Source organism: Buteo buteo, chromosome 16 (genome assembly GCF_964188355.1).
Source record: "Buteo buteo chromosome 16, bButBut1.hap1.1, whole genome shotgun sequence".
NCBI lineage: Eukaryota > Metazoa > Chordata > Aves > Accipitriformes > Accipitridae > Buteo > Buteo buteo.
Window position 1 is genome coordinate 16,429,003 of NC_134186.1, and position 24,686 is coordinate 16,453,688.

Genomic DNA, 24,686 nt, shown 5'->3' on the forward strand with positions numbered 1-24,686 from the left:
GCATGAATCAACACTGGCAGCGAAGGTAGTTATCCTTCTGTATCACGAAAATATCTCACAAAGGCATTGTGAAACTTAGATGGCATTAAGAAAGGTTTTAACGTTTGGATCAGTCAAGTTGCTCTATTATTAGTTCATAGGTTTTTTGACAAATTTTAGATTGTGGATGATACTTTTTTATAAAAAGAGCATAATGGAACTAATTCATCAAATACCATAGGCAATTTCTGAAGCAGAAAATACCACCACCACCCCTGGATTATTGTTTTTGTTAGTTTTTAATTTCTTCTTGTATGGTAGCTCTAAGCTAGAGCAAAAGCTTAGTATGAATTCTGCTGTTTCCAGATAAAAAAATCAGTAGGTACTTGTGCTGTGCTGTACACATGCTGAGTACAGCACTTTCCCACTCATCTGTAATTTTTTTAGGTAGATGAACATCATTCAGACTCATAGTGACCTCCAACTTTCATAAATTCCCCTCAGATTTTTAGTTGATTACAGCCAGAATAGAGTTTCAGTGACAAGTGCTTAAGTCCGTAAGCCTGTAAGTTCAGAGGTGCCTAAATGTGAGACTTGCCATTGCCGTAAATGAGACTTGTGGCATTTCAAAATCCTACTCTTCAGTGTTAGATAACAACATCAGAAGAAACCTGGTTCTGAAAACTGTAAAACTACATCCATGCTCATGTATCTTAAGTGAGCTGGTTTTCAAAATTGTTAACTATACAGGAGGAGCACTCACTAACTCAAAATCAGCACTACTTATATTTAGATGCTGGGAACTGGACTCTAAGAATCTAATTTAGTGACCTTTTAAAAAAATAAAAACCAGGCTGTACATTTTTAAGGCTTCTTAAAAAAATCATGAATACTTGATGGTTTTGAATGTCTAATTTGTAATCAAGAGCCTTCTGAGCCAATGGTTGTCATAAGGATTATGAAATGCTCCTCTTTTTATGTGCTAGATGTACATTAAAAAGAAGATATGTTTCATTGTTCAAGGTAGGATAATTTTTTTAGTCACTACTCAATAATAGGTAGGTTAGAATTTCAATTGAAAAAATCCATTGAAACTTTTGCTCTTGAGCATTAAAAGCTAGCAATCAACATTCATTCAATATTTGGGTTTTTCCCCCCTCCTTAATCTTGCAAATAAAAGCCTCACAACCTGACCATCTCAATGTGAGGTCCTAAATTGCCACTTCAAGCCACAACAGTGGTATTTGCAAAAGTATCCATTTTGGGGGGGGGCTTGCACATATGTTTCCAGACTGGCTAGCTCCCCATGCAAACTGGTATTTAAAAGAAGTTATACAGCCTCCCAGTCCACATGGCTGTGTTGCTAGCAGTAGCGTGAATTCTTGCAAGATTTGCACTCATTTGTAGAACAGCTTTGTTTTAAAGTCTAAGCAAACCAGAAAGATAATTGCTGTTACTTATTTTACATTTGCCTTTATGGTGTAAAACAGATTTATAGAAATGCCAGGCTAAAGCCAGTACTATGACCTTGGAGTAACACAGTGATGAATTATACACACACACATATATATAAATGACAAAATTTCTTTTATTCTCTGTCTCCCTTTAGAAACATTTATTCCTCATGCTGCTTGCAGTACAGCCAATACAGCCCTCAACAAACCGGGAGGGGAGTGGTGTATAATTCTAATTTTATTCTGCTTTTAATGTTTGTGTTTCTGAAATCAGTTTCCTAGACAGTCACTATAACAGCCCACTTTTTTTGTTGCGGTGACCCTTAAAGTGCTGTGTACACTTCAGTTGCCAGTCCTGCTGGGACTCAAGTACCAGGTCCCTGATGAGCCCCCTGACCAGTGTCACGCCTCTCTCTCTTCGCGTTGATCTTGAGGCATCCGGTGAAGATACAGCTACACCGTGGGCTGCAGCTTTTAGAGACGATAAAGACACCCTTGCTTACCTGTCACGGCTAACTGGGCTACAAGCTCCATTTGCCGTGCGTGCCCCATGTTGGTGCCCTGGTGCTGGCAGCGGGGGGGCTGCGGGGCGGCCGCTGTGAGGAGAGGCGGCGGGGGGCTGCCCCGCGCTGGACCCAGCCGGTTCCAGCCGGTTCCTCAACGGCCCCACCACAGGGCACCGCCCAGCCCGACAGCCAAGACGGTGGCACCTCTGAGAAACCGTTCTCCAGAAAGGGCAAAATGCCACACAGGCAGCGAGGAGTGAGGGACAGAGTGTGAGGAACAGCCCTGCCGGCAGCCAGGCCGGGTGGGGGAAGAGGTGGAGGAGTCAGCAATGAAGGAGTGAAGCTGAGCCTGGGAAAATGGCAGGGATGAGGGATTTTAGTTTTCGTCTGTGTTTCTCCCCATCCGACTCTATTGTAATTGGCAATAAATTAAATGAAATTTCCCCAAGCCAAGTCTGGTTTGCCCATGATGGTAACTGGTAAGTGATCTCCCTGTCTTTATTCGACCCATGAGCTTTTCCATCTTATTTTCTGCCCCATCCTGTTGAGGAAGGGGGAGGCAGAGAGCGGCTAGCTGGGTGGCTGGCAGCCAGCCTGGGTCTACCCGCCACACTATGCTGCTTACCGTCATTGACTATTGACTTTTATCCTCTCAGAAAGACTGAATGTTGTAGAAAGAATAACTCAGAACCCACCTTTTTTGCCCTGATGGCTTACCTGAGAAGGGAGAAAGAAATTCTTTTGAACTTTAGTTGGTAAACCTGGATTTGTTTTTACATAGAATTCCTTTCCCACTCTTGAAAGTGCAATACACACTACTTTAAGTACTAAAGTTTTAGTTTACTTTTAGTAAAATCTAATTCATCTCCCCAGATAGTGGAATTAGATGTTAAATAGGTTCCTAATTTTAAAAAAAAAGGAAAAGTATTTTAATAGACAAAGTACAGAACACTGAGAAAGCCATTATAATCTTTGGATTTTGCCTTTAAATTGTATTCAAGTTTATTGTATCGTCTCTGTCATGGTACAGTGCCTGATTATTTCTGAGGCAAAAACATGCAGGCTTTCAGAAGTTGTGAAATGTGCTTCTTACTCTCATGTAAGCAGAGCATCCTATTAAGCAAGCATAGATTGACCTGAAGAATATGCTAAAAGGGTTAAGATCCCAGTATTGGGACGGGGAAAAAAAAAAATCCCATTTACTGTTATATACAGTGCTTCATTTTCATTCTCCAGGACATCACCAAAAGCTGGCAATTTTTTCTATTTTCAATATTTCTAGTGCAGGAAAAAGTAGTACCTTAGCCAAAACATTTAAACACCATTGATTTCAAAATGTTAACCTGTGATCCTTTTGTAGCCTGTGTGTGGTATTGAAAAGGGGTGACAGGAAACAAACAAACAAACAAGAGTTTTCCTTTGTCATCCAGAGTTCTGACCCTGCCCTTCCTTCACGTGTTTGTCTAGCCACTGAGTCACTGAGCTTACAGTATTGTGTAACTTTCATTTCTGTGGAGGCTTGTTACATTAGAAAAATTGTTCCAAAGAAAGCAACAATTATGACATAAGCACATCTGGTTCTTGCAAATTATTCTTTATTAAGCTTTCATTTAATTACATGTGCTGAAAGGTCTGCTTTTGATTACTGTAATTTTTTTTATTTGTCCATCTGAATGATAGTAATGTTGGAAATTACATACAAACCACCTGGCTTTTTTCTCACTAATAAGGCAAAGTTTATATAGATTTATGTGTAGAAGAGGGATTAGGATCTTCCCTGTTTATGGTAGAAGAATTATTGCTGGTGCTAATTCAAGGTGAGGGTTTAAATTTGGTCACTAGAAGGAAATTAAGCCTATTTGGTTTTGTTCAGTAAACACTTTAGATTGGTAGGAATAGTTTATTTTAATATACAAGTCTTTTACTATGTTTCAGTTAAACTTTTTGAAAAGTTCCATGAGAGTGTTTTTGTATTTTCATCACTATTTACAGGAATTTTTGAGGCCTACATTCCTTATTAGCATTTATAGAAATTATAACTATCATTGTACACCAAGATGGAGACGTACCATGTTGCAAATTTTAACTTCCATCGCTGTCTAGAGAAGATGCAGCATTGCCTTTTGGTAGCAAACAATTCCTATGTCAGCTCCCAGTAGAGGTTCTGGAGTTGGTGGGCAATATCTGGGTAAGAACAGAAAGGACCTGAAGTATTGTTGTTTCTGACAGGGGTTTACACCTCCTTTTCATAAACAGCCTTGTAAGTTTGTTTTTAATATCCAAGGACAGTATAACCTTCTGCTTATTACCATGACTGTCATTAGCAAGAAGGAAAAAAAAAAATCAGCTAAAAGTCAAATTAAGAAAAAAAATATTGGTGTGTGGGAGTTTTCAAGTCTTTATTTTTTTTCTCTTTTTGAAAATAACAAGACAGGAAAAGCCACAAACAAGAAAGTGCTGAAAAAAAATCTATAATTCCTTTAAAAGAAGAAAAAGCAGAGCAATAAAAACTATGTACATTTACAGCTTCTTTTTTTAGGAATTTTGCAGGAATATATTGTATATCTTCTTGTCTTCCAGCAACTGTATGCAGCTCAGCTGGCAAGCATGCAAGTTTCTCCTGGAGCCAAAATGCCATCTACTCCACAGCCACCAAATACGACAGGGGCACTCTCACCCACTGGAATGAAAAACGAGAAGAGAGGGACCAGCCCGGTAACTCAAGTTAAGGTATTTTTCAGAAAAGAAAAAAGTTGGTTTCCGAAAAGGGCAGTGAAATTAAATGGTCTATTTAATTGTTTTACAGTTGGAAGTTGAAACACATGAAATTTCTTCAATATTCAAATAAAATGTTCACGTTTAGTGCTGTATTATCAGTATAGAGAAGGGAAGAGAAAGCATTCACTTCTTGCTTCCAAAAATACCAGGTGTCCCTCTTCCTACCACATGCAGCACAACAGATTCATCAGTAAAATGTGATATTTTCAAGATTTCAGTTTGTAATCTAGTAATGTGCATAAAAGGCATCCATTTCATGAATTGTTTCACATTGAACTTTTGAGTATCTTAAAATACAGTGCTAGCTTACATTGTTAGGGCAAGAGAGAGACAGTAGATCTTTTAATTATTTTACAAATCTCTAGCTGTACTTATTCTACAATTTTGGAAACAGCCTCACATAAAAATAAGATGTAAGTCAGGACCTGGGGGAAAACATTGTGTCACTGCAGATTGATTTGACTTTTGCTGATTTCACACAGCTGCTGACAACCGGGCTGCTCCTTGTTGGTTTTGTGCCATTGCTGAATGCTTGTGCCTGCTTATTCTCACTTGCTTGGAACCAGGCAGCTACAACATGGCATTTGCCAGCAGCTTGAAATGAACATCGTGCACCCCTTGAAATCTGTGGTGCAGCTAGTACCTTTGGGTGGAACTGGCTGGCTTTTATTACTGTGTTCTCCTGTGGTTGTTCTGAGTTCCATGAGACCAAATATGCTCGGAAACAATTTACTTCAAACTGTAAAAAAAACACCAACATTCAGATGTTTTACTAATTTGAATGATAGCGCTATAAATGCAGAACTATTAAAATAGATCTAAAGAAGGCATATAGTGACTTTGGGGAGAGAGAGAGAGAGTATGTGTTTCTTTGCTAGCTGCTAACACCATACAGGCACACAGTCCTTAGCCTCAAATCAGCCTGGGAAGATTTTACTCACTTGAGGTGAGGGTTTCTTTTTTTTAATTTTTTGACATGAGAGTAAAATATCATTTGTTTTTTCATTATCATCAATCATCACGGTAAAGTGTGGGTGAGTAGATATTTCTGCCTGGGCTGATAAATTTCCATGACACTTTTTTGCTAGGCTGAGAGTACTAATAAATAAAAACTATTCCATTATGGCTAGATCTAACATTTATTTAGCAAAGCGTTCACTTTACTTAACTGTAGATGTGTATTAGTCTAATATTTTACCCCTTGTAATCCAATGCCAGGCTTGAGAGCAGTCAGTGAAATTTAGCACATATGCAGAGTTTGTTATGGTCAATACAGAAGCCACCAAAAGCAAAGCCCAACTGTTTCAGCAAAGTTACCATAGTATAGTGATACCTTACACCAGTGATTTATGGTATTGAGAATATACTACTGACTACTTTAATGTGAAAAAGTAATTTCATAAGTGAGTGAGCCAAATGGATCTACACCAAACCAAACCTTTACTATATGAGTAAAATTTTCCCTGGTTAAATTCAAGCACATATCTCCTTGAACCAAGGCCAATACCATTCCAGCTTTGTGGCCAGCTGAGTCCTATTACAGAATTGACCACATGCAAATTCTTGGGGGTTTCCCTACATAATTTAACATGAATGGACTGAAGTATATGTTAATAAAAAAGACCCCTTCTTCTTATTTTTATTAAACCCACTACTGCATTGAAAATATTGAAGATATACTACAAGTGCTTTGTGTGGACAAATTCTAACGGCTAATGAAGAAATTAATTATTACTATAAAAGCAGTACCTATATGCTGTCTGTGTGAATTGTTACCTGTATAAGACATGACAGTTTTGATGGCCATGCATTGCTTAGCAAATCCTCTATATTTTCTCTGTTTTTAAACAGTTGTTTGTATAAACTACATGTATTATTTATAGAACTAATGGAATTCTTTTCCAGGAGTCAGATCTTACAAAACGTAATGATTTTTCTTTTAAGTCAGTGACCAGAATGTTTTCCAGCTTTTTGGTTGCCTCGCATAAATGAGAATGCTGTCTATGAAGTACAAACAAACGGGTTCTGGCAGTGTTTAGAGTTTTTTTCACATGATCGTATCAGTACTAGGCAGAAAATTATTTAGAAATTGAACGTGGTAGTGTAGATTCGTATGTATACGTGCTCACAGTACCTAGTCTGGCAAACTTTATAGTCTGAAAGGGGCTCTGAACTCTCACAGAAATTTATTGAAGCCACTTTTTATCTGTGCAATGAAACAACTTGCATGTAAACATGGCCACAAAGCACAAGAATGGACTATGTCCCTTATACCTTTGTGTTTCTGCTTTCACTTGGACTCTGAACAGGTGTGAACATTTGTGCACCCTGCAAGGTCAGGAAGAATAAAAATGTCATGCAGTTTTATGGAAACAGTTTAAAACTGGAGATTCAATGGCATTATAAATACCTGTTTGTTATATTTTCCTGTTTAATGCATTGTGTATGATCAGATGTACTTTGCTAAATCACTGCTTGACAGTAAGGAGAATGGAAAAGATGAGATAATGTAGTGTTTTATTGTATTCTGGCATATATTTCTAAGCTTTGAAGTGATCAGTGCTGTGTTTTAAAATATGGACGATATTCTCTTATATCCAGCATAATTCTGCTTTGGGCATATTTTAAATGAGAGATCTGTCTTACTGGGCTCTTTAATTACAGAAGATCACTGTTTCACAATTTTCCAAATGCTCTGTCTTGCTTAACATGTTATGCAAAAGGAACAAGCTCAAAGAATGGGAAGAAGGTTACATTGTGAATATCTAACCTGATCAAAGAAATTAATTGCTTGAATGAGCCTTCTTCCAAAAGTTAAGATATTTCTTAGACAGACTTATTCTCCTATAGCACTGAAATAAGATATATGCCAGAGAGAATTTCTTCCATAATTGCATATGAAAAGTATCAAAAGATACAAAAGTGCTGCTACTAGATTTACATATCCTTAAAAAATATGCCTTGTCTTCATGCAAATAAACATGTGGATACACTAAAGGTTGAATGCAGCAGAAATAATTACAGAATACAGAAATAATTACAGAAGTATCAAACAAGAAGCAGAATAACATTTATGTGAAAAAAAATTCTTGATTTTACATAAATCTGTCAAAAATACAGGGCATTTGAATAACAAAATATTGTAAAATACACAAAATTAAATAGTAGAAAATAAAATATATTTTGAAATGCATATAGTACACATTCATTACCATAGTAAGTCAAGGAATTTGAATTCAGTGAAATTCTTATCTTCTATTATGGGGGAACAGCATAGATTATTTTACTAAACAAAACATGAACTCAAAATAAGATGCATGGAATGTATAAGTTAGCAGCAGCATGAAATGTGGGCCAAAGAACTGTCAGGGTTTCCAAATGATTCTTTCATAGAAGTACTTCTGATTCCTTAGTTTCTAATACATTTAAAAATAAGCTACATAACTTATTTTTATAGTGCCAGGAACTTTTCAAATAGAACCGATGCAAAAGCATTACTGAGCTGCTGGAAATTTTAAATAATTCTTTGTAAATGCCCTAGGTTAATTTAGATCTCTGAAAACACATTAGGAAATTAAGCTGTAATGTGAGCTAATTCAAATTTTAATTTGGTAAAAAGAACGATCCAGCCACATCGTTAATGTAAATAGAAGCATAACACAGAGAAATTAATGAGGTTTCCTTTCATTGAATCTTAAAGGAGGCAGATAATTAGCTTCTTTTGTTATTATTGCTGGAGAATATGGTATTGTCTTCGAGGTGTAAAGTAACTGCTGCTTGCAAAATGATGTGCTCATTTGTCTTTTCCTAATAATTATTACATTAAACTCTTGTAGGATGAAGCAGCCCAGCCACTGAATCTTTCAGCCCGACCCAAAACAGCTGAACCTGTCAAATCCCCAACATCTCCAACACAGAACCTCTTCCCAGCCAGTAAAAGCAGTCCCGTGACAGTGACGAACAAGAGTAGCATCCCCAGCCCGCTCGGTGGATCTCTGGGAAGAGGATCCTCTTTAGGTAACTAATCTGTCCTGGGGAAATGAGGAAACTGGCAAGTTTTCTACATGAAATCTCAGCTTGAACACGCTTACTTCTGAATTAAGTAGGTATCTGGCCCTACATTTCTGTTTAAAATGAGGGGAAAAAAAATTGCAGGAAAGTTTTTCAAAGAACTCTTGGATGCCAGGGTTTTGCAGCAGTAACAGAAATGATGCAGCAGTGATATGCATCTACAAGAAATACAGAAAATAAATATATAACATAAGAAATATACATACATACAAATATGTACACATAAGTGAATAGAGATGCATATATAAAATGTATAAAAGAGGTTTGTATGAGTACCTTCCCCAAAGACATCAATTGGATGTATATATGGAAAGTTAACTTTTGAATTTTGACCTCTGGATTAAACAAACAAAAAAATATCTTTGCATGCATATAGCGCCTGACTAGATACTAGGCATACAGACATAATGGCTTATGTGATTAGTGTACATGCAATGCAACAGTGTAACACACCTTAAAATAACAAAGTTTTCAAGCACTTTGTTGAACCAGGGTCAGGGAACATTCAGTATCTCCATGGTTTACAGTAAACCAGAAGCCAGGCAAGAAGGCAACTCCAAATGTGGTTTTCAGCTATTCAATCTAAATATACCGTTCCTTAGTTTTACCCAGAACAGCATTCTAAAAGAAATCTAATCCTCTGCATTCTGGCTATTAAGTTCATCTTACAAATACCATATGCTGAATATATTCCTTTTTTTTTTTTTTTTTTTTTAACAAAGACTGAAAGGCTTCAGTCCAGCCAGTTTGTTTTATTATTTGTTAATTTTATTATTCATTCATGTTTTTATTATTTGTTCACCCACCTGTCAAGATTTTGTTAATTTGTATGGTTACAAATAAGAAATTTTTGACCTGTGTTCAAGTTTCTTTAATTAAGAAGTAAAGCTTATTAAGTAATGAAACAAAATTGATCTGAAAACTATGTGTGAAGACTATCTTATCCAGTCAAGAAACAGAATCAAGAGCTGCAAAACGTAGGTGATCAGCCCTAAAGTTCAAATAGTAAATTTTAACAGTGACTAAATACTTACTACAGACCACTTATTCACAATCTGTAGCTCAAGTGTACTTGTAAAATATATAGAAACACTTGTGAATAATGAACAGATATGTTAAATACATACATTAAATATATAAAAATATGATTTGTTCCATTCCCAAAACACTTGGGAACATCATGATCTCTCAAAGATCCTTTCTGCAGCTAGCTAGATACTCTACCTGTCCATTTATTTCCAGCTATCACTGCACTATCTAACATTAGAAAGTGGCATATCAGTTTGAAGGCATAGACCATTCCAGAGAAATGGCTAGAGAAGGTACACCTAAGGAATGAGTATTTTTCATGTAAAGTCATAAAAACTTTTCCTCTCAATCCTTAGGTATAAAAGAAGCCAGGGAAACATTGTCAAAAATCAGCAAGCAACATAAGAGCTTTTTTGCTCCATTTTAAATGATAAATTTAGGTGATTTGGAGTCCAAGTCTCATTAAAAGTAATGCAAATATGGTTCCCAACTTAGGCTATAGAATGGAACTTAGTTGCTGAATCAGTTCAGAGCATTGGAAATTTTACCCAGCAAGAACAATGGTTGTTCTCTAATATGTTACTTTTATTTTGGAGAGAGGTGCTTCATTCAGACAGGAAACATCACCCTTCCATCTAAAACATCACAATTTGCATCTCTTCTCATCTAGACCACAGTATTAAATCAACCGTTTGGTCCCCAGGATAAAGCATGAGAAACCCTTAATCTTAACCTTTTTTTATTTTAAAAGAATTCAGGGTCCTTCAAGGTTGAATTTGCTATATTTTACTCAGCTGAACTTGCATGAAGTCAAAAGAATATGTAAATTATCTTTGATGGAGAATTCCTAGTCTTAGCCTGTTTGTTTTTGTTTGGTTGGTTGTTTTTTGTTGTTGGTTTTGTTTTGTTTTATAGTGGACTGTTAGTAAGTACACAAATATAACAAATTCAGAGCTTGTCAGGCAGATGCACAGGTCATGCACAAATTTGATTGCTCAAAGCTTACTAGCTAGAATATATATACACAAATCTATCCATGTGTAGAGGATACTCTCATGCAGGAACAGGAGCATCAAGTTAAAGCTTCATCACAGCAACACAAAAAAAACCAGTCATCAAACAATCACTGTCTTTTGGTCTCAAATCAGAAACTGTATCTGGGGTACTCATCTTTACCTCTAGCATGCATTTTAAAATGTGACAGGAATGTTTTGTGTGAGTCTGAATCATGTTTAAAAGTTTCTCTTTCTGTCCAGAGTGATAGAAAGAAAACCATTTTTTCTCTACTGATTTAGAGCTTTATACTCATGTTAAGGTAATAACAAGGCCTGTCCCCCAAAAGTAACTGTAGGTGCTCTTTCTGAAATTGAAAGCTAAATGTCTTGAGTAATGGTTCTCTCAATAAAGAAATTCTAAAAATTGACATAGACTTTCATGGCCAAGTAAACAAGATTTCTTTCTCCTTCTTTGTTCATTTTATTAATACTTCAAAGGCTTCCCACTTAAGCTTCAGAATACTGTTGTGTGAAACATATTTAACTTTGAGTCCATGAGTATGCTCAGATACCTCTATACCAGGCTATGCCAAGACTTCAGTGGTTGTATTTATAACAGCAAAAGAAGTGCACAGGCTTATCAATCAGTTCTATAGATTAATCAAGCCTTCAAACAGACAACAATTGCCATGTCTCCACCTTTTGCAGTTATAAATTGGGTGCTGTTCTAACAGTATGAGAGCTGAGTGCTTACTCCTGATTCTAATTTGGATAATTACCTAAGTAAAGTGTGTTCTCTGTTTATAGATATCCTTTCCAGTCTTAATTCACCTGCCCTATTTGGGGACCAGGACACAGTAATGAAAGCCATTCAGGAGGCTCGAAAAATGAGAGAGCAGATCCAAAGGGAGCAGCAGCAGCAGCAACAGCAGCCGCATGGTGTTGATGGGAAATTGCCCTCCATGAATAACATGGGTCTAAACAACTGCAGGAATGAAAAGGTAATGTCTCCTATTGCCACAAAGTCTGTCATTCATTCTTCTTTTCCCTGCAAATAGCTTCTTATTTTTATACAAAATTTCTTTTTAGAGCTTTTAGTAGTCTCTGATTTCACATTAAATACACCTTGTCACTTCACAGTGCTGTGCTACAAACTTCTCTACATTTACATGACAGCATTCAAAAACGCAGTCCTGTGCACTCATGTGATTCAGCTGCAAGCATGCATGTAACAATGTGGAAAATGGATTGGTTGAAGCTACCACTAGTTGTGGCCACTAGATTTTGAATTGTGCTTTTGAGAATGATTGGATTGATAAATATGGCAAAACGGCCAGTTATGTACTAGCATGGTTGAGTATTACCATGCTATTGAATGTATCTGAGTGTGCTTGAATCTGTGACTCGGCTGCAACAAAGTATTGAGGCTCAAAACAGTGCTTTTGGCTCTTAGTTTTAATGAGATCAAAGTTATTTGTTGAATCTTGGCCGTAGTTTCCAAACATTAAAATGAAATGAGGCACTACAATAAAATGGTAAATGAGAGAAAGTGGTGAGAGAGCATGACCAGCATTGGACTGAGCAGGACATCATTCGGTTTACAAAATAGCAAGCTGGGATCATATCTGAAAGGTGAGGAACAGTTTCTAGCACACACAGTTTAAGGACCGCTCAGAGGACAAAAAAGCCTCTTAGAAAGTTCTTCATATCTGTCGTTGTCCTGCACTGTGGCCTTTCCAAGATCTACAAGATCTGCTCCAGGGGAAGGTCTGTGTGTGTGTAACAGAGCCAGCGAACACTGAATCAGGTAATTGGCTGAGCTGTACGGCAGGCCTTTTGATGAAGAATCCTCCTCTGTTAGCTTCCCTAGAGGTGGCTTATGCTGCAAAAAATACAGCACACAAGTTATTTTTCACCACTGACACAAAATCAGTTATATACCACAATACTTATTCCAGTTAACCAGGAAGGGGAAAATATTATCCCAGTAATCACTATGGCATTGGCATATAGGAACAGTTATGATGCAATTTAGTAATGAATGAAAAGAAAACTGAAATGTTCATTAGCCTATAAAGCAACTAGTGTTTCAGACTATTTGATGCACCAAAAAAAAAAAAAAAAAAAAAAAAATTAAAACCCAGGTGGCTTTCAATGCCTATAATTCATTAATGAAAATTCTGTGATATATCTGTATATTAGAAGGTAGGTTCTTTGTATCTTGCGGAAGGGAGGCAAGGTTGTATTATACTCCAAAGACTAACAGGAATTTTTAGTCCAGGCTGAGTATAAGACTCAGCAGAATATTAACTATATCTTAAACTGTGAATTTGATGATAGTATGATCTTTTCTGTACCCACAAGGGAATACTCAGTGAGTAAGTGGATTGTAGCAAGGCATGGAAAGGCAAAGAAATGTTGTAAACAGACCCATCAAAGATTCATACCTACCTTTTAATCTACATTTTATATTTTTGCTTGATATGTTCTTTACGGTACTCAAAACAAGAGAAAGGCTCAGAGTCTATTAAAAAGATTTGTTAAATTGTTGCCATGCAGGATTAACAATACTTCTACAATTCAAATTCAGAGGCTAATAAATATTTATTTCTGCTAGTGTTAGTTTAAATGTCAGCATTGAAAAACTCATTTAATACAGATTGGTACTGTGAAAAAATATAGAAATTAATAACTGATCAAGCAGGCCATATTCAGACAACACTTTAATTGTAAAGTCAGTGTTTGTCTTAACTAAGAGGTAGGGTACTAAAGCCCAAGTTATAAAAATAAAATAAATGTCACACCTATGATCAGTATTGAGAGTTTATAAAATTATGCTTATTTTAAAATATATTTTATGAGTTTCAGTGGCTTGACATTTAAAAATATCCAATACACTATAAGGGCTATTAAAAGAATTCTTAACATTTGATCTGACTTTGAAAAGTAAGTATAAAAATGGCATCCACTTACTTATCAGGTCTGCTCCCTGAGTATTTTCAGTACCATGTTTACGTCTTGTATTTGATGTAACAAGTTTCTATTTCGTCTTTCACCCTTTAAAGCAGAGTCAGTAAATATTTCAGTGAATAATCTGAAATTTCTTTTTTGTGCCAGTTACTAGCAATACACAGATTGATGTACAGCTTCCAGATTGAGGTCATACATCAGGCAGTCAGAGGAAAGAAATTTTTTTTACTTGCAAATGTAGCAGAGTCAATTGGAACTCTTTAACAAATATAAACAACATCATTCTCAAATGCCATCTTTTATGGGGAGACTTTTCATGGTAGCACTTGCAACTTTTAAAGCCTAAGAATAAAACAGCAGCAAGGAAATCTGTTGTTAAATCTCTCGGTGCCCTTATATAATCCTGCTGGGTTTATTTATCGTAGCATGTGCTATAGAGTGAACTATTAAGGCAGGAAAAAGTTGTAATATGTACTCTGGTTTTACCTTTGGTATGCTAGTCTGTTATGCTTGCTCTGTAGATGCAAGAAAAGGTAGGGTTTAGAAAAGAATGGGATATAAATCAGTCATTTTAAATGATGATATATCCCTACTCTCTATCCTAAAGAAAATAAAAGAATTGTCAGTCATGAATACTAAGGGAATGTATTTATATTTTATAGCAAGTATAAAATACATTAAAACCAGAAGCATCCTTTGCACAAACAGAATTCTAGAATACTCTTCTTTTTCCCTTTACCCTCTGCCTTTCAATTTTTACATTATGATATATTTCTTTTACACTAAAAATGATGAGCAGGATGATCAAAATGGAGGGGGAAAGGAATGATAGATCATTTCAATTAGAAAAACATGATTTTGAAGTAATTGTATGCCAAGAAGATTGTGTATAGTTTCTGTCATAATCCCAGTGAAGCTTTGATAACATAGTTCCAATTTTGGATTGGTTCCTTTTGAAGAATCAGGACCCTATGTTTTCAGGACCAAATTTTCAGAAATTGGCTTCAGGTAATTAGACTTGTATAAATGAGTAGCTAGAAGCCGGCACCAGAAAAAAAGATGACAAATTAATTGCCTGCAGCTGGTTTAAAAGAAACTATTGAGTTCTGGTCAGTTACTGGTCTTCAAGTTCAGATAGCTGGTAATAGTTTGTTGTGCAAATGATTGCGCTTACAAAATTATGTACATAGCTTCAAAGCCTGGGCTCAGACCTTTTTGAAAATGTGTCATTTAAATCTCAGAAAGCTTTGTATTTGGTTAGAGACACAGAATTGAAAATTGCCTCTGTTCATATTCTGCTGTTCAAAAAAATCTCCTACAAAGCTTTAAAAGTGCTCACAGAGATTCACTCATCAGAAAAACCGGAACAAGAACATGCAGCAGCACTCTGGCACGGTCCAACTTTGTCATTTGCTAAAGCATTAAGGTTAGGCTGTACTTTTGAGATAATACCATTCTATGGATGTCTACAATTATGGAGTTATTTCAGTTTGTGTACAGTTGTGGGTTAGGGTATGCAGGTAAGCATCATGCAGCTGCTCGCTCACTCCCCTCCAGTGGGATGGGGAAGACAATCAGAAGGGTAAAAGTGAGAAAACTTGTGGGTTGAGACAGTTTAGTGAGTAAAGCAAAAGCTGTGTGCACAAGCAAAGCAAAATAAGGAATTAATTCACTACTTCGGTAGGCAGATGTTTAGCCGTTTCCAGCAAAGCAGGGCTTCAGCACGTGTAACAGTTATTTGGGAAGACAAATGCCCAAATTCCAAACACTTCTCCTTTCTCCTCCTTCCCCCAGCTTTTATTGCTGAGCATGACATTGTACAGTGTGGAATATCCCTTTGGTCAGTTTGCATCAGCTGGCCTGGCTGTGTCCCCTTCCAGCATCTTGTGCACCCCCAGTCTCCTCACTGGCAGGCTAGCATAAGAAACAGAAAAGGCCTTGATGCTGTAGAAGCACTGTTCAGCAATAGCTAAAACATCCCTGTGTTATCAGCACTGTTTTGGTCACAAATCCAAAACTCAGTACCATGCGAACTAAAATTAACTCTATTCGAGCCAAAACCAGTACAGTGCACACAAGGCAAAAAGTCATTATAGCAGAGTTGACTTTTTCTGCTTCACCTGGTGCTGATCAGGGGTAGTCTGACTGAGGAAAGGGAAGAAGTAACTGTGTCAGTGGTTTCATAGGGTAAAAGAAACACTGGGAAAGGGGAGAGAATTGGGAAAATCCAGAAAATAGGCTACACAGCTCTTTCCATGTGGTACAAGCAAAAGTAAAATCATACAAAAATTGGCTTTGTTTAGAAGATATGACTTTTTTCCAGTCAAGCCATGTTTACCTTCAACAGAGTACTTAAACAAAATTTGCATTGCTAGAGGTACTTGTATTTATTTTAGTATTTTGAAGTAGCATGATTGCCTTGAAGATTTTCCCTGATTTAAGTCTGTAAATGAACCTGAAAATGCTATATAATTTGTAAGATAACTGACATTATTTTTAAAAGGACCAGATTCTATCTTTTTTATGCATAAAGCATGAAAACAGTGACAAAAACACTTCAGAAAATCTTTGTAGAAAAAATATAGGCAGAAATGTGTCCATTTCATTGGAGAAAAATATATGAACTCAAGATAAACATATACACAATTAATAATCACAACATATCTGCTGGACCCAAGGGTACACCCCCACCTCCCCATTTACTTACCCATGAAGAATATTCATTGGGATGTAAGAGGAAGCAGAATTTAATATAACATTTTTATGTTTATATTCCATTCCCACTCTTTTGTAGATTTTCAGGCAACTGTGTATTTGCAGTAGGAAACCAGAATTAGACCCCAAAATAAATGACATGAGTCATCGCCTACTTCCTGGGAATTATGGTACTTTAGCACCTCTTATAATGAGCCTTTTATTCCTTTCTTATTTCTAAATCAAAGTTTTACAAGTTGAATCCACATCATTTATCCTAATATAGAACACAGTTTGTATGCAAAATGTGTACATTCTTAAAAACATATATTATTTACCCTTGGCGATGTTACAGTCTATTGATCAAATCCATATTTAGACACTTGGATTTGACTTGATAAGCCATAACGACCCCTTTGGAGGTGTTATGATCTGCTGTATTTAGGGACTGTTAAATATGTGGATTATTGACACAATAGAGTGTAACAACTCCTCTGGAGCTGTTATGCTTCATCATTTATATGAAGCTACTGCACATGCGTACAAACTTTGCCTGATAAAAACACTTCAGGAAGCCTTTGTAGGAAAAGTTACCAGTCATGCATAGTCTCCTTTTGACTGCCTACAGCCCTGTAATGACTCCATCATTGCATTGCTTTTTTCTAAATGCAAGCAGTACTGGATTATGTTGCCACCAGTTTTTTACTAGCTTTTTTCTCCCCATACTTTCAGTATTATAGACAGAACAACTGCAGAGGCAGGAGTCACACTGTCTTTTCTGCAAGTGCAGGGTATTTCTCAGACAATCTCCAAGAGAAACACCTTGTTATTAACATCCTTGTTATTAGACATTTTTCAAATCCGTTAAAAAAAAAAAAGCACATAAGAAAATAATTTTCCAATGCAGCCTGCGTTCAATTACCTTTCCTCCTTTTACTGAAAGTAGTCATGACCACCCTTAAACTTCAAACATGAATAAATTGGTCATAAGGGCCTTGTGGATTTATAAAAATCTTTATGAATAAGTGGTTTAGATTTGAGGGGACTGATCTATTGTCATTTGCTTTTATCTTTTAAGAAAAACTTCTTGTATTTTCTTTTTTTCTTTATTTTCTTATAGAAGAATATTTGTAACTAGTAAATAAGACGTCAATGCTTCTATCTCAATCTGCTGGGAGACATAACAGAAACTGCAAGCATTTTCAATTGGATCCTTATTTCTGTTGGTTAAATCTTAGTTCTACTTGTAATTAAAGGGCAAATACCTCATAATTAGGCCAAAAAATGAATAGCAATATCAACAACAAATGACTAGTTTTGCAAAGTTACTACTTTTATTACAGTATCATCTAGGTAGCCATTGTACCAAGTTCTGTTCTCACTGCAACTTAAGGAAGGTACTGCCCCATGTAGTTTACACTTAGGTATAATTTAATTTAAGTTTAAATATATATATTCAGATTCTATAATAGAAAATCTGGAGCTGTATAGAGAGAAAAAAGACAGACACTGATTTACTTAAGGAACTGTTAGTGTTGTCTCACTTTCTTGCAAGATTATAGGCAATTTATTCAACTCAGTGGGAGTGTATTCCATCTGTCTAATGAAGAATCTGATTTCCACAAAGAGACACGGCAACTGGGAAGCTGTTTTTCCTGAATACGTCATTCTGCTCAGTCGACAAACCTTTCCCTGGGGAGTTTCTGAGACGTAGAAGAATGTGTTGCATAGAGACAACCTCTTTACAGTTCCATCATTTTATAACAGATAAATCACTTATCCAAATGCCCCAGAATATGGAAAAGTTTCAAATACAAATCCCAGCAGTCCTCATAATTCTCACAAAACAAATGTCCTTTATACTTTACTGTGAATTTGGCCTATTTAGTAATCTGCTTGTGGCTGTACATAATATATGTAAGCGATGATTTTTATTTTTTTTTATATATTGGGTGTTCAAAGTTAAATTCCTAAAGCTGTATTTGGGCACTAGTATTTTATTCTAGAAAACCTTTATTTAAAAAAAAAAAAAAAAATCTTGTTCCAAAATTTTTTAAAACTGCAATAATTTTGCAATTTCCTTTTTAGGCTTAGGGCTTATCCTAGCTACATGAAAAATGTGCCTTCATTTTATATCAACTGTAATATTTCCTTAATAATTTTGAAAGAAAAATAGTGACTCAAGTAAAAATTTTCTAAAGTAGCTGCAATGCAGGAGCCTAAGTCCCACTGAACAAGCTCTGAATATTTTACCCCAACGCAGACAAGGAGATTTGTGTCTGCGTATTCAGTAAGAGTCTATTTTCAGTGAAATTCAGCAGTTTTGTATCCTTCTTTAACACTTTTTACGATAATTTGGACAATTCAGAATTTCAGCTGATGTAATACTGCCCCCTTTTATTAGAACTGGAAAACATGCTGGACTTCAAATATTTAGTTTTGTAGCTGGAGAAATTCTGTTTATTTCTGCTGTTGCTTCCAATATTTGAAATTGCATGACAGGATAAAATAAAGCATGAATTCAATTTAAGTTTATAACAATGAATGGTAGGGAGGAAAAGTAATGATTTCAAGCAATATTTTGCAGGGTGTATTTTGTGTGTTATGACCTGACTTCCTAGGCAGCATATCACTCCAGGGAATTCCCTGCTATTTTTTCAAAAAGTTCAAGGTGTTGATGATTTTTGCTTTTGTATGAATTTCATTGTCACGTGTGCTTGCATTTGTTTTCTAAATCAGTGTATTTATAGGGTAACAGTGGGGCACAGCGAGCATTGTCTTTTTGTGGTTTTCTTTCTTTTATTCTTTCTATTTTGAGGTCTGGTCAGGAATTAGATGCATCTTTGAATAGCTGAATGATTTTAATATCTCTCAGACACAAAGAAGTGTTGCAGTGAATTTATCTTTACAATTAGAACTTTAAAATGTAATTTGAAATTAAATTCAAAGCAGAGCATCTTGGAAAAAAGAAATTAATCCTGCATCTCCAACCATATCTTTTAAAGAGAAATGTTTCCATTATAAACAAACAAGGGGAAAAAAAAATAAAATCTGACTTTCAATAAAACCCTGAAGCCTGTACTATATCACTAGCATTTGTAGATATCACTGGAAATAAAATCAGGCTTAGAAATTGTACCCATACTTAAAGAAATGTTTTATCTGATCTCTGTGTATTTAGTGAGGAAGGTGATGGAAGTTGTAACTGCACATGCACAGAGGGGTCAAATACACCCATAACACTGGTACTCAGATTATAAGAGTTATGGGAAGAAAATACCATTGCTAATATTAGCCTCTGTAGAAGAACATAGCTCCATTATCAAGGCCAGGTTTATAATGGGAACCAGGTGCAGAAGACTGTGGGTATGAAATCTTGTCAAGTCTGTTCCTCAGACTCAAGAGATAGAAATATTAAAGCTCCTCACAAAACATTAACTTTCTGTCTGTATGTAACATACGATTCAGCCTTTAATTGATCACGTGCTATTGCTCAAATACTACTATTTACACCTAAATATTCATACTCATGCCTACCAATATACCTACTAATTTTTTTTCAGATTTACTTTGTATGCTATATGTAGACAGACATACAAATAATGTATTTGAAATTTACACATTAAAAATACATGTTCACTGAAACTGTGGAACTGACAGTGAAAAGACAAAAAGAAACAGTGCAAAATCTCTGGCATATGTAGGTCATCTAAATTTACAGATAAGTTAGCTTTGGTGCCTGCTTATGCAGGATCCAGTTTTGCACCTATGGAAGAACTTGCTGTGCAGACCTTTGTTTTTAAGCATTTTGCTCGACTGCCTTACTTTCCAAAATTGTCTCAATAAAGTTGGTAGTTTGTGCATTTCTGTTCCAATATACTAGATGTGCAGTTAAATGCTTAGTCCCTCAAATTATGCAGAGGCTGATTAAAATAAAATCTAAATTATTTGTCTATTGATTAAATTATCAAAATTAATTAAGTGAAAAATATGGAAACTTTGCAAAGCATAAATCATGGAAAAACTATAGGACTATAAATTTTTAAAAAGTTTGACCAGTCCAATAATGATGTACATACTTAAGAAACTAAAAGAAAATGCAGCTAAACATAAAGAACCTATATGAAACGTCATCATTTGAATAACTATATACACATATATATACAGGTGTGTATGTGTACATATATACACACACCATACAGTGAAGAAACTTCCAATATTAGGTGAAGTTTTAAAGTTTTTCATGCTTCCAATTCAATCACAAGAGCACTTGGCAATAAAATATTATTTTCAGGAAAGAAACCAGCACACTGTTTTGGTATTAATAGCTATTTTTGCATTTGAATATTGGCTAATAGAGTTTTTGCCACTGCCTATTCTTAATAGTATGCTTGTATGGTCGCTGAACACATATTTTTTTTTTATTTTTGTTGTCAGGGCTACTTGAAGGGGTTGCCTAGCTGCAGGTTTTAGACCTCATTAACGATGATGATGATGATGATAATAATAATAATAATAACAATAGTGGATTTGGCCCCTTTCTTCTATTGCCTTTCCAGGTCAAGAAAAAAAGCCAAATACACTGCTTTTTCACTTGCATGGGGTATTTCCTGTGAAAAGAATAAAAGCTTTGCCCTGTTTTGGTCTTCTCCCTTAAATGTTGGAGAAAGAGAAAATCCCAAAGGAACAGAATTAGATTAAAATGGGTCCCGAGGGTGAATGTTGAAAAATTTACACAAACCAACAAGGATAATTTTTCCCAAAGGATGATGTTCTGCCATAAAGGATAGTGTTTTTGTGATGACTGTAACAGCATAATGATTGTATCTTCTTATGTACAATACATTTCCCAAGCTACTCAGGAGACTTTGCAGAAATATCCTGAAATGTATTCCATGTTTTTATTAGTCTTCTCCACAAAACAATAAAGATAGGTTGAAAATTATTGTTCAAACATAAATTTGCTAGGGCAGGAATATATTCATTGATTGAACTTGTGGGTCAGGATGGCAGCTGCACAATCCTATCATATCACTTCTTCAATTGTCCTGAAAACTATAGAATACATTTGCATATTATTTCACACTTAGATACAAGCAGAGACATCCACAAAAGTTACTGCCATTTATTTCCAAGCTCTGTGTATTCCTCTAAGCAAATTCACAACACCAAATGCATTGCCAGTATAACTCTCTGAGCTGCAGTAGATTAAGTACAGCAAGGATAAATTTGGATTACTTTCTCTGATACTTCATTACGTTCTAAAATTAAAAATGTCTCCTGTTTCTCAAATATCCCCAGGCTGCATCAATAGGTATGATAAATTGAAATACATTCCCTGTTGTTGAAGGATACTTACTTAGCTGCCCGTTTGTGGGATTATATGCTACTTTGTGCTGGCTTAACTGTTTTGCTTCAAACAAAAGAATAAGCATGCTAGCAGGTAAAATTGTCATCTTTTATCTCATGAAAAGACTTGAGCAAATAGTGCAAAATGGTATTTGCAAATGTTTGTTTGAAATCTGATTAATGGAGTTTGACCATGCTTATTCCTTTCTTTGTTTTCTTTTCACAAATATTCATGCAAACGGATTTTTATTTCTATGGGTTTATTTGCATATGAACATGGACATTTGTGCACAATTAAGCATTTGCTGTTTATGCCCAAATTGCTCATCCCCTGTTCATAAAAAAGCAGAGGCTTTGATGCAGCACCCACTTCAAACTCCATGTTGACCAAATGAGGAACACAGTATCAGGGAGCTCTCCCAGCCCCTGATACAGTGTCAATGCTAATTATAGATCTTTACAGCAACTCTGTGAACTCTGCAGCAATTTAATCTAGGGGTCTTGCAGGTCTTGCTACGCTACGCATTACCACTGCCATCTTTTTTCTACCAATGGTATGACAGAGGCAGGTTCATCAGTTTTTCTGTGGTGTTGAAGCTAGTGGATGCAGGAGCTGATAGATAGAAGTAAAGGCTTTCCACAACCTGGGGGGTCTTTTGGCTGAGGGAATTCCCAATTGCTTTTTTCAGGTAATTTAAGGCAATGTTGCAATACTTATCACTGAGTCAGGCATTGGAAACAATATAATTTGTCTTAGGTGACCAACTACAGCATAAATCACAAGCAGCAAAATACTGAGCATTTAAGTGCATAGTTCATGCATAACTCAAAAGTTAGATTGTTGGAACACTGACACGTTACTCATACATGTATAGAAATTGCTGATCCTCCAAGGGTAGTTTGAAAAGATAAGAAAGACTATATTTACTGGATAAATTGTTCACTGCACATAGCTTGTCCATCTGTAGTCACATAATACTAACTCCATAAACAGGTCTATCTCAATTGGAAATGTGTAACAGGGCAATAAATGATATTCAACATCAGATTACTTGTACTAAAATCACGTTCAAGTCATAGTAAGCTGTTATAACACTACTTAAAACCTAAACTATGCCTAACCCACAAGCTGAAATTGCCCAGCTTACATCCTGAAAATCTACAGACAACATTAATTTCCCAGTATTTCACTTTTATGCCTGTGGCCTCCAACAAGATGCAAATGCTTCTATAAGAAAGGCTGGAAAAACATATCAAATTTCTGTTCTCTTCCACTTGCTGACATTCATTAACTGAGGGAGAATATTGAGACAAGGTTTTGGAAAGGTGTCCTCTTCACCTCCACCCGTTCCAAAGCAATTTGTTAAACAGCCAGTAAGAGAAGTGGACACTTGTGGTTTAATGTCAGATCCACGTTGATCAGTAGCTGGGTGCATGCTTTCACTGTTATCTTGCCAAAGGCTTCTTCAGATAGCAGGCAATGGATGCATTCTTATCACTCTGCCATTTTCTTTGCATCCTTGAGTTCAATTGCTAAGTGACAATTTCATTACATGGCTCCTAGTCAGATGAACTATCTTTTTATATACATACAGGTTCTTGGTTAGTGCATCCTACTTTTATGTGCTTATTCCCTTCCATTTCTAAAGCACAGGAACACTTTTTGCTATATTTCGGATGCCAGTATGAATAGAAGCCATCACCGGGAGGATGTGCATTAGAACTGTACACAAAGTGAGTCACTGACACATCATGTACTGTAAAACTTCTTGGTCTGTCAAGGGTTCAGCAGGTTGCCAAAACATATTCAGTTGCCAGCTCCTTGCCAGAATTCTGTTCCTTGCCTGATGCTGCTCAAGCTCTTTGAACACTCATGAATAAGATTAGGTTGTATGGCTGCATTCTTCCTCCCAAGGGATTCCCTTTTATCAAGGGATTGCCTGCATGACCTTTGCGTAACTCCTGTGTTTTATTCGTCAATATCATGACAAGTGTCTCATTGATGAAGTGTACACCAACTCTTTGTTTCCTTTCAGAAATAACCTAAAACTTTTAAATACAAGAAATATATTTTCCTGCAAATTTTGCTCCCACTCTCTTTCATCCAAGGTTTATTTTTCTCTTTCTTTGCAAGGAATTGGCTGAGTTAATATTCACATTTATAAACTGACCTTATATAGACCAGGATACCTTTCAGTCCTCTGCACTAGATAGCATGGTCTGCTATGTAGGATTTCTATTCCATTCAGTGCAAAAGACATCTGTAGTTTATCAGTATATACTCGGTACCATGCACAGGCAAAAGTAGTGAACTGCAGTATGGGAAATTTTTAGTGGATGTGTGAGTTATCCTATAAGGGAAGGAGATGAAGTGTACTACTTGCTTGGTTTATCAAGTGATTTCCCTTTATCTCCATCCATGCCATGTTACTGTTGCTACCTGGGAATATGTGTTATGAGGACATAAAGAATGCAGTTATAATGGGGAAAAAAAAGCACCCAATTTCCTGTTTGTGACCCCATTTAAGTTCTCCTAATGTAAAGCATTTGCTATGTTGAGGGTGGATTTCAGCACATATGCCTCACTGAATCAGGATCCACATTACTTATTCATCCTTCAACTGTTCTGCAATTCCACTCCTGTGGTACTAGGAATGCTCCTAACGTAGTATAGACTGTGGTTTAGGTTGTGGAAGTCTCTATCGTTCCCTTATCATGAGGGAAAGGGGAACTTTCTTGCAGTGTTCACAATGATCTGCTAGCTTGGGTCTCCTTTGCTTTTGTCCCTGCTGCTGCTCTTCCCTGCTGCTTACCCATACTGTGCTTTTGCTGGGACTCTTGTAGCGTCTCCTGAAAACAAC

General features: G+C 36.2%; 1 protein-coding gene across 8 annotated transcripts in view; it reads left to right on the forward strand.

Moving 5' to 3' along the window:
- The window catches only part of SOX6 (SRY-box transcription factor 6), a 381,731-nt gene that overhangs the window by 308,135 nt on the left and 48,910 nt on the right, over positions 1-24,686 (forward strand). For all 8 annotated transcript variants that reach the window (XM_075048005.1, XM_075048010.1, XM_075048011.1 and 5 more), the window contains 3 exons: positions 4,520-4,669; positions 8,554-8,734; positions 11,620-11,813. In XM_075048005.1, the coding sequence (XP_074904106.1) occupies positions 4,520-4,669; positions 8,554-8,734; positions 11,620-11,813 (525 nt within the window). The remainder of the gene's footprint in view (positions 1-4,519; positions 4,670-8,553; positions 8,735-11,619; positions 11,814-24,686) is intronic.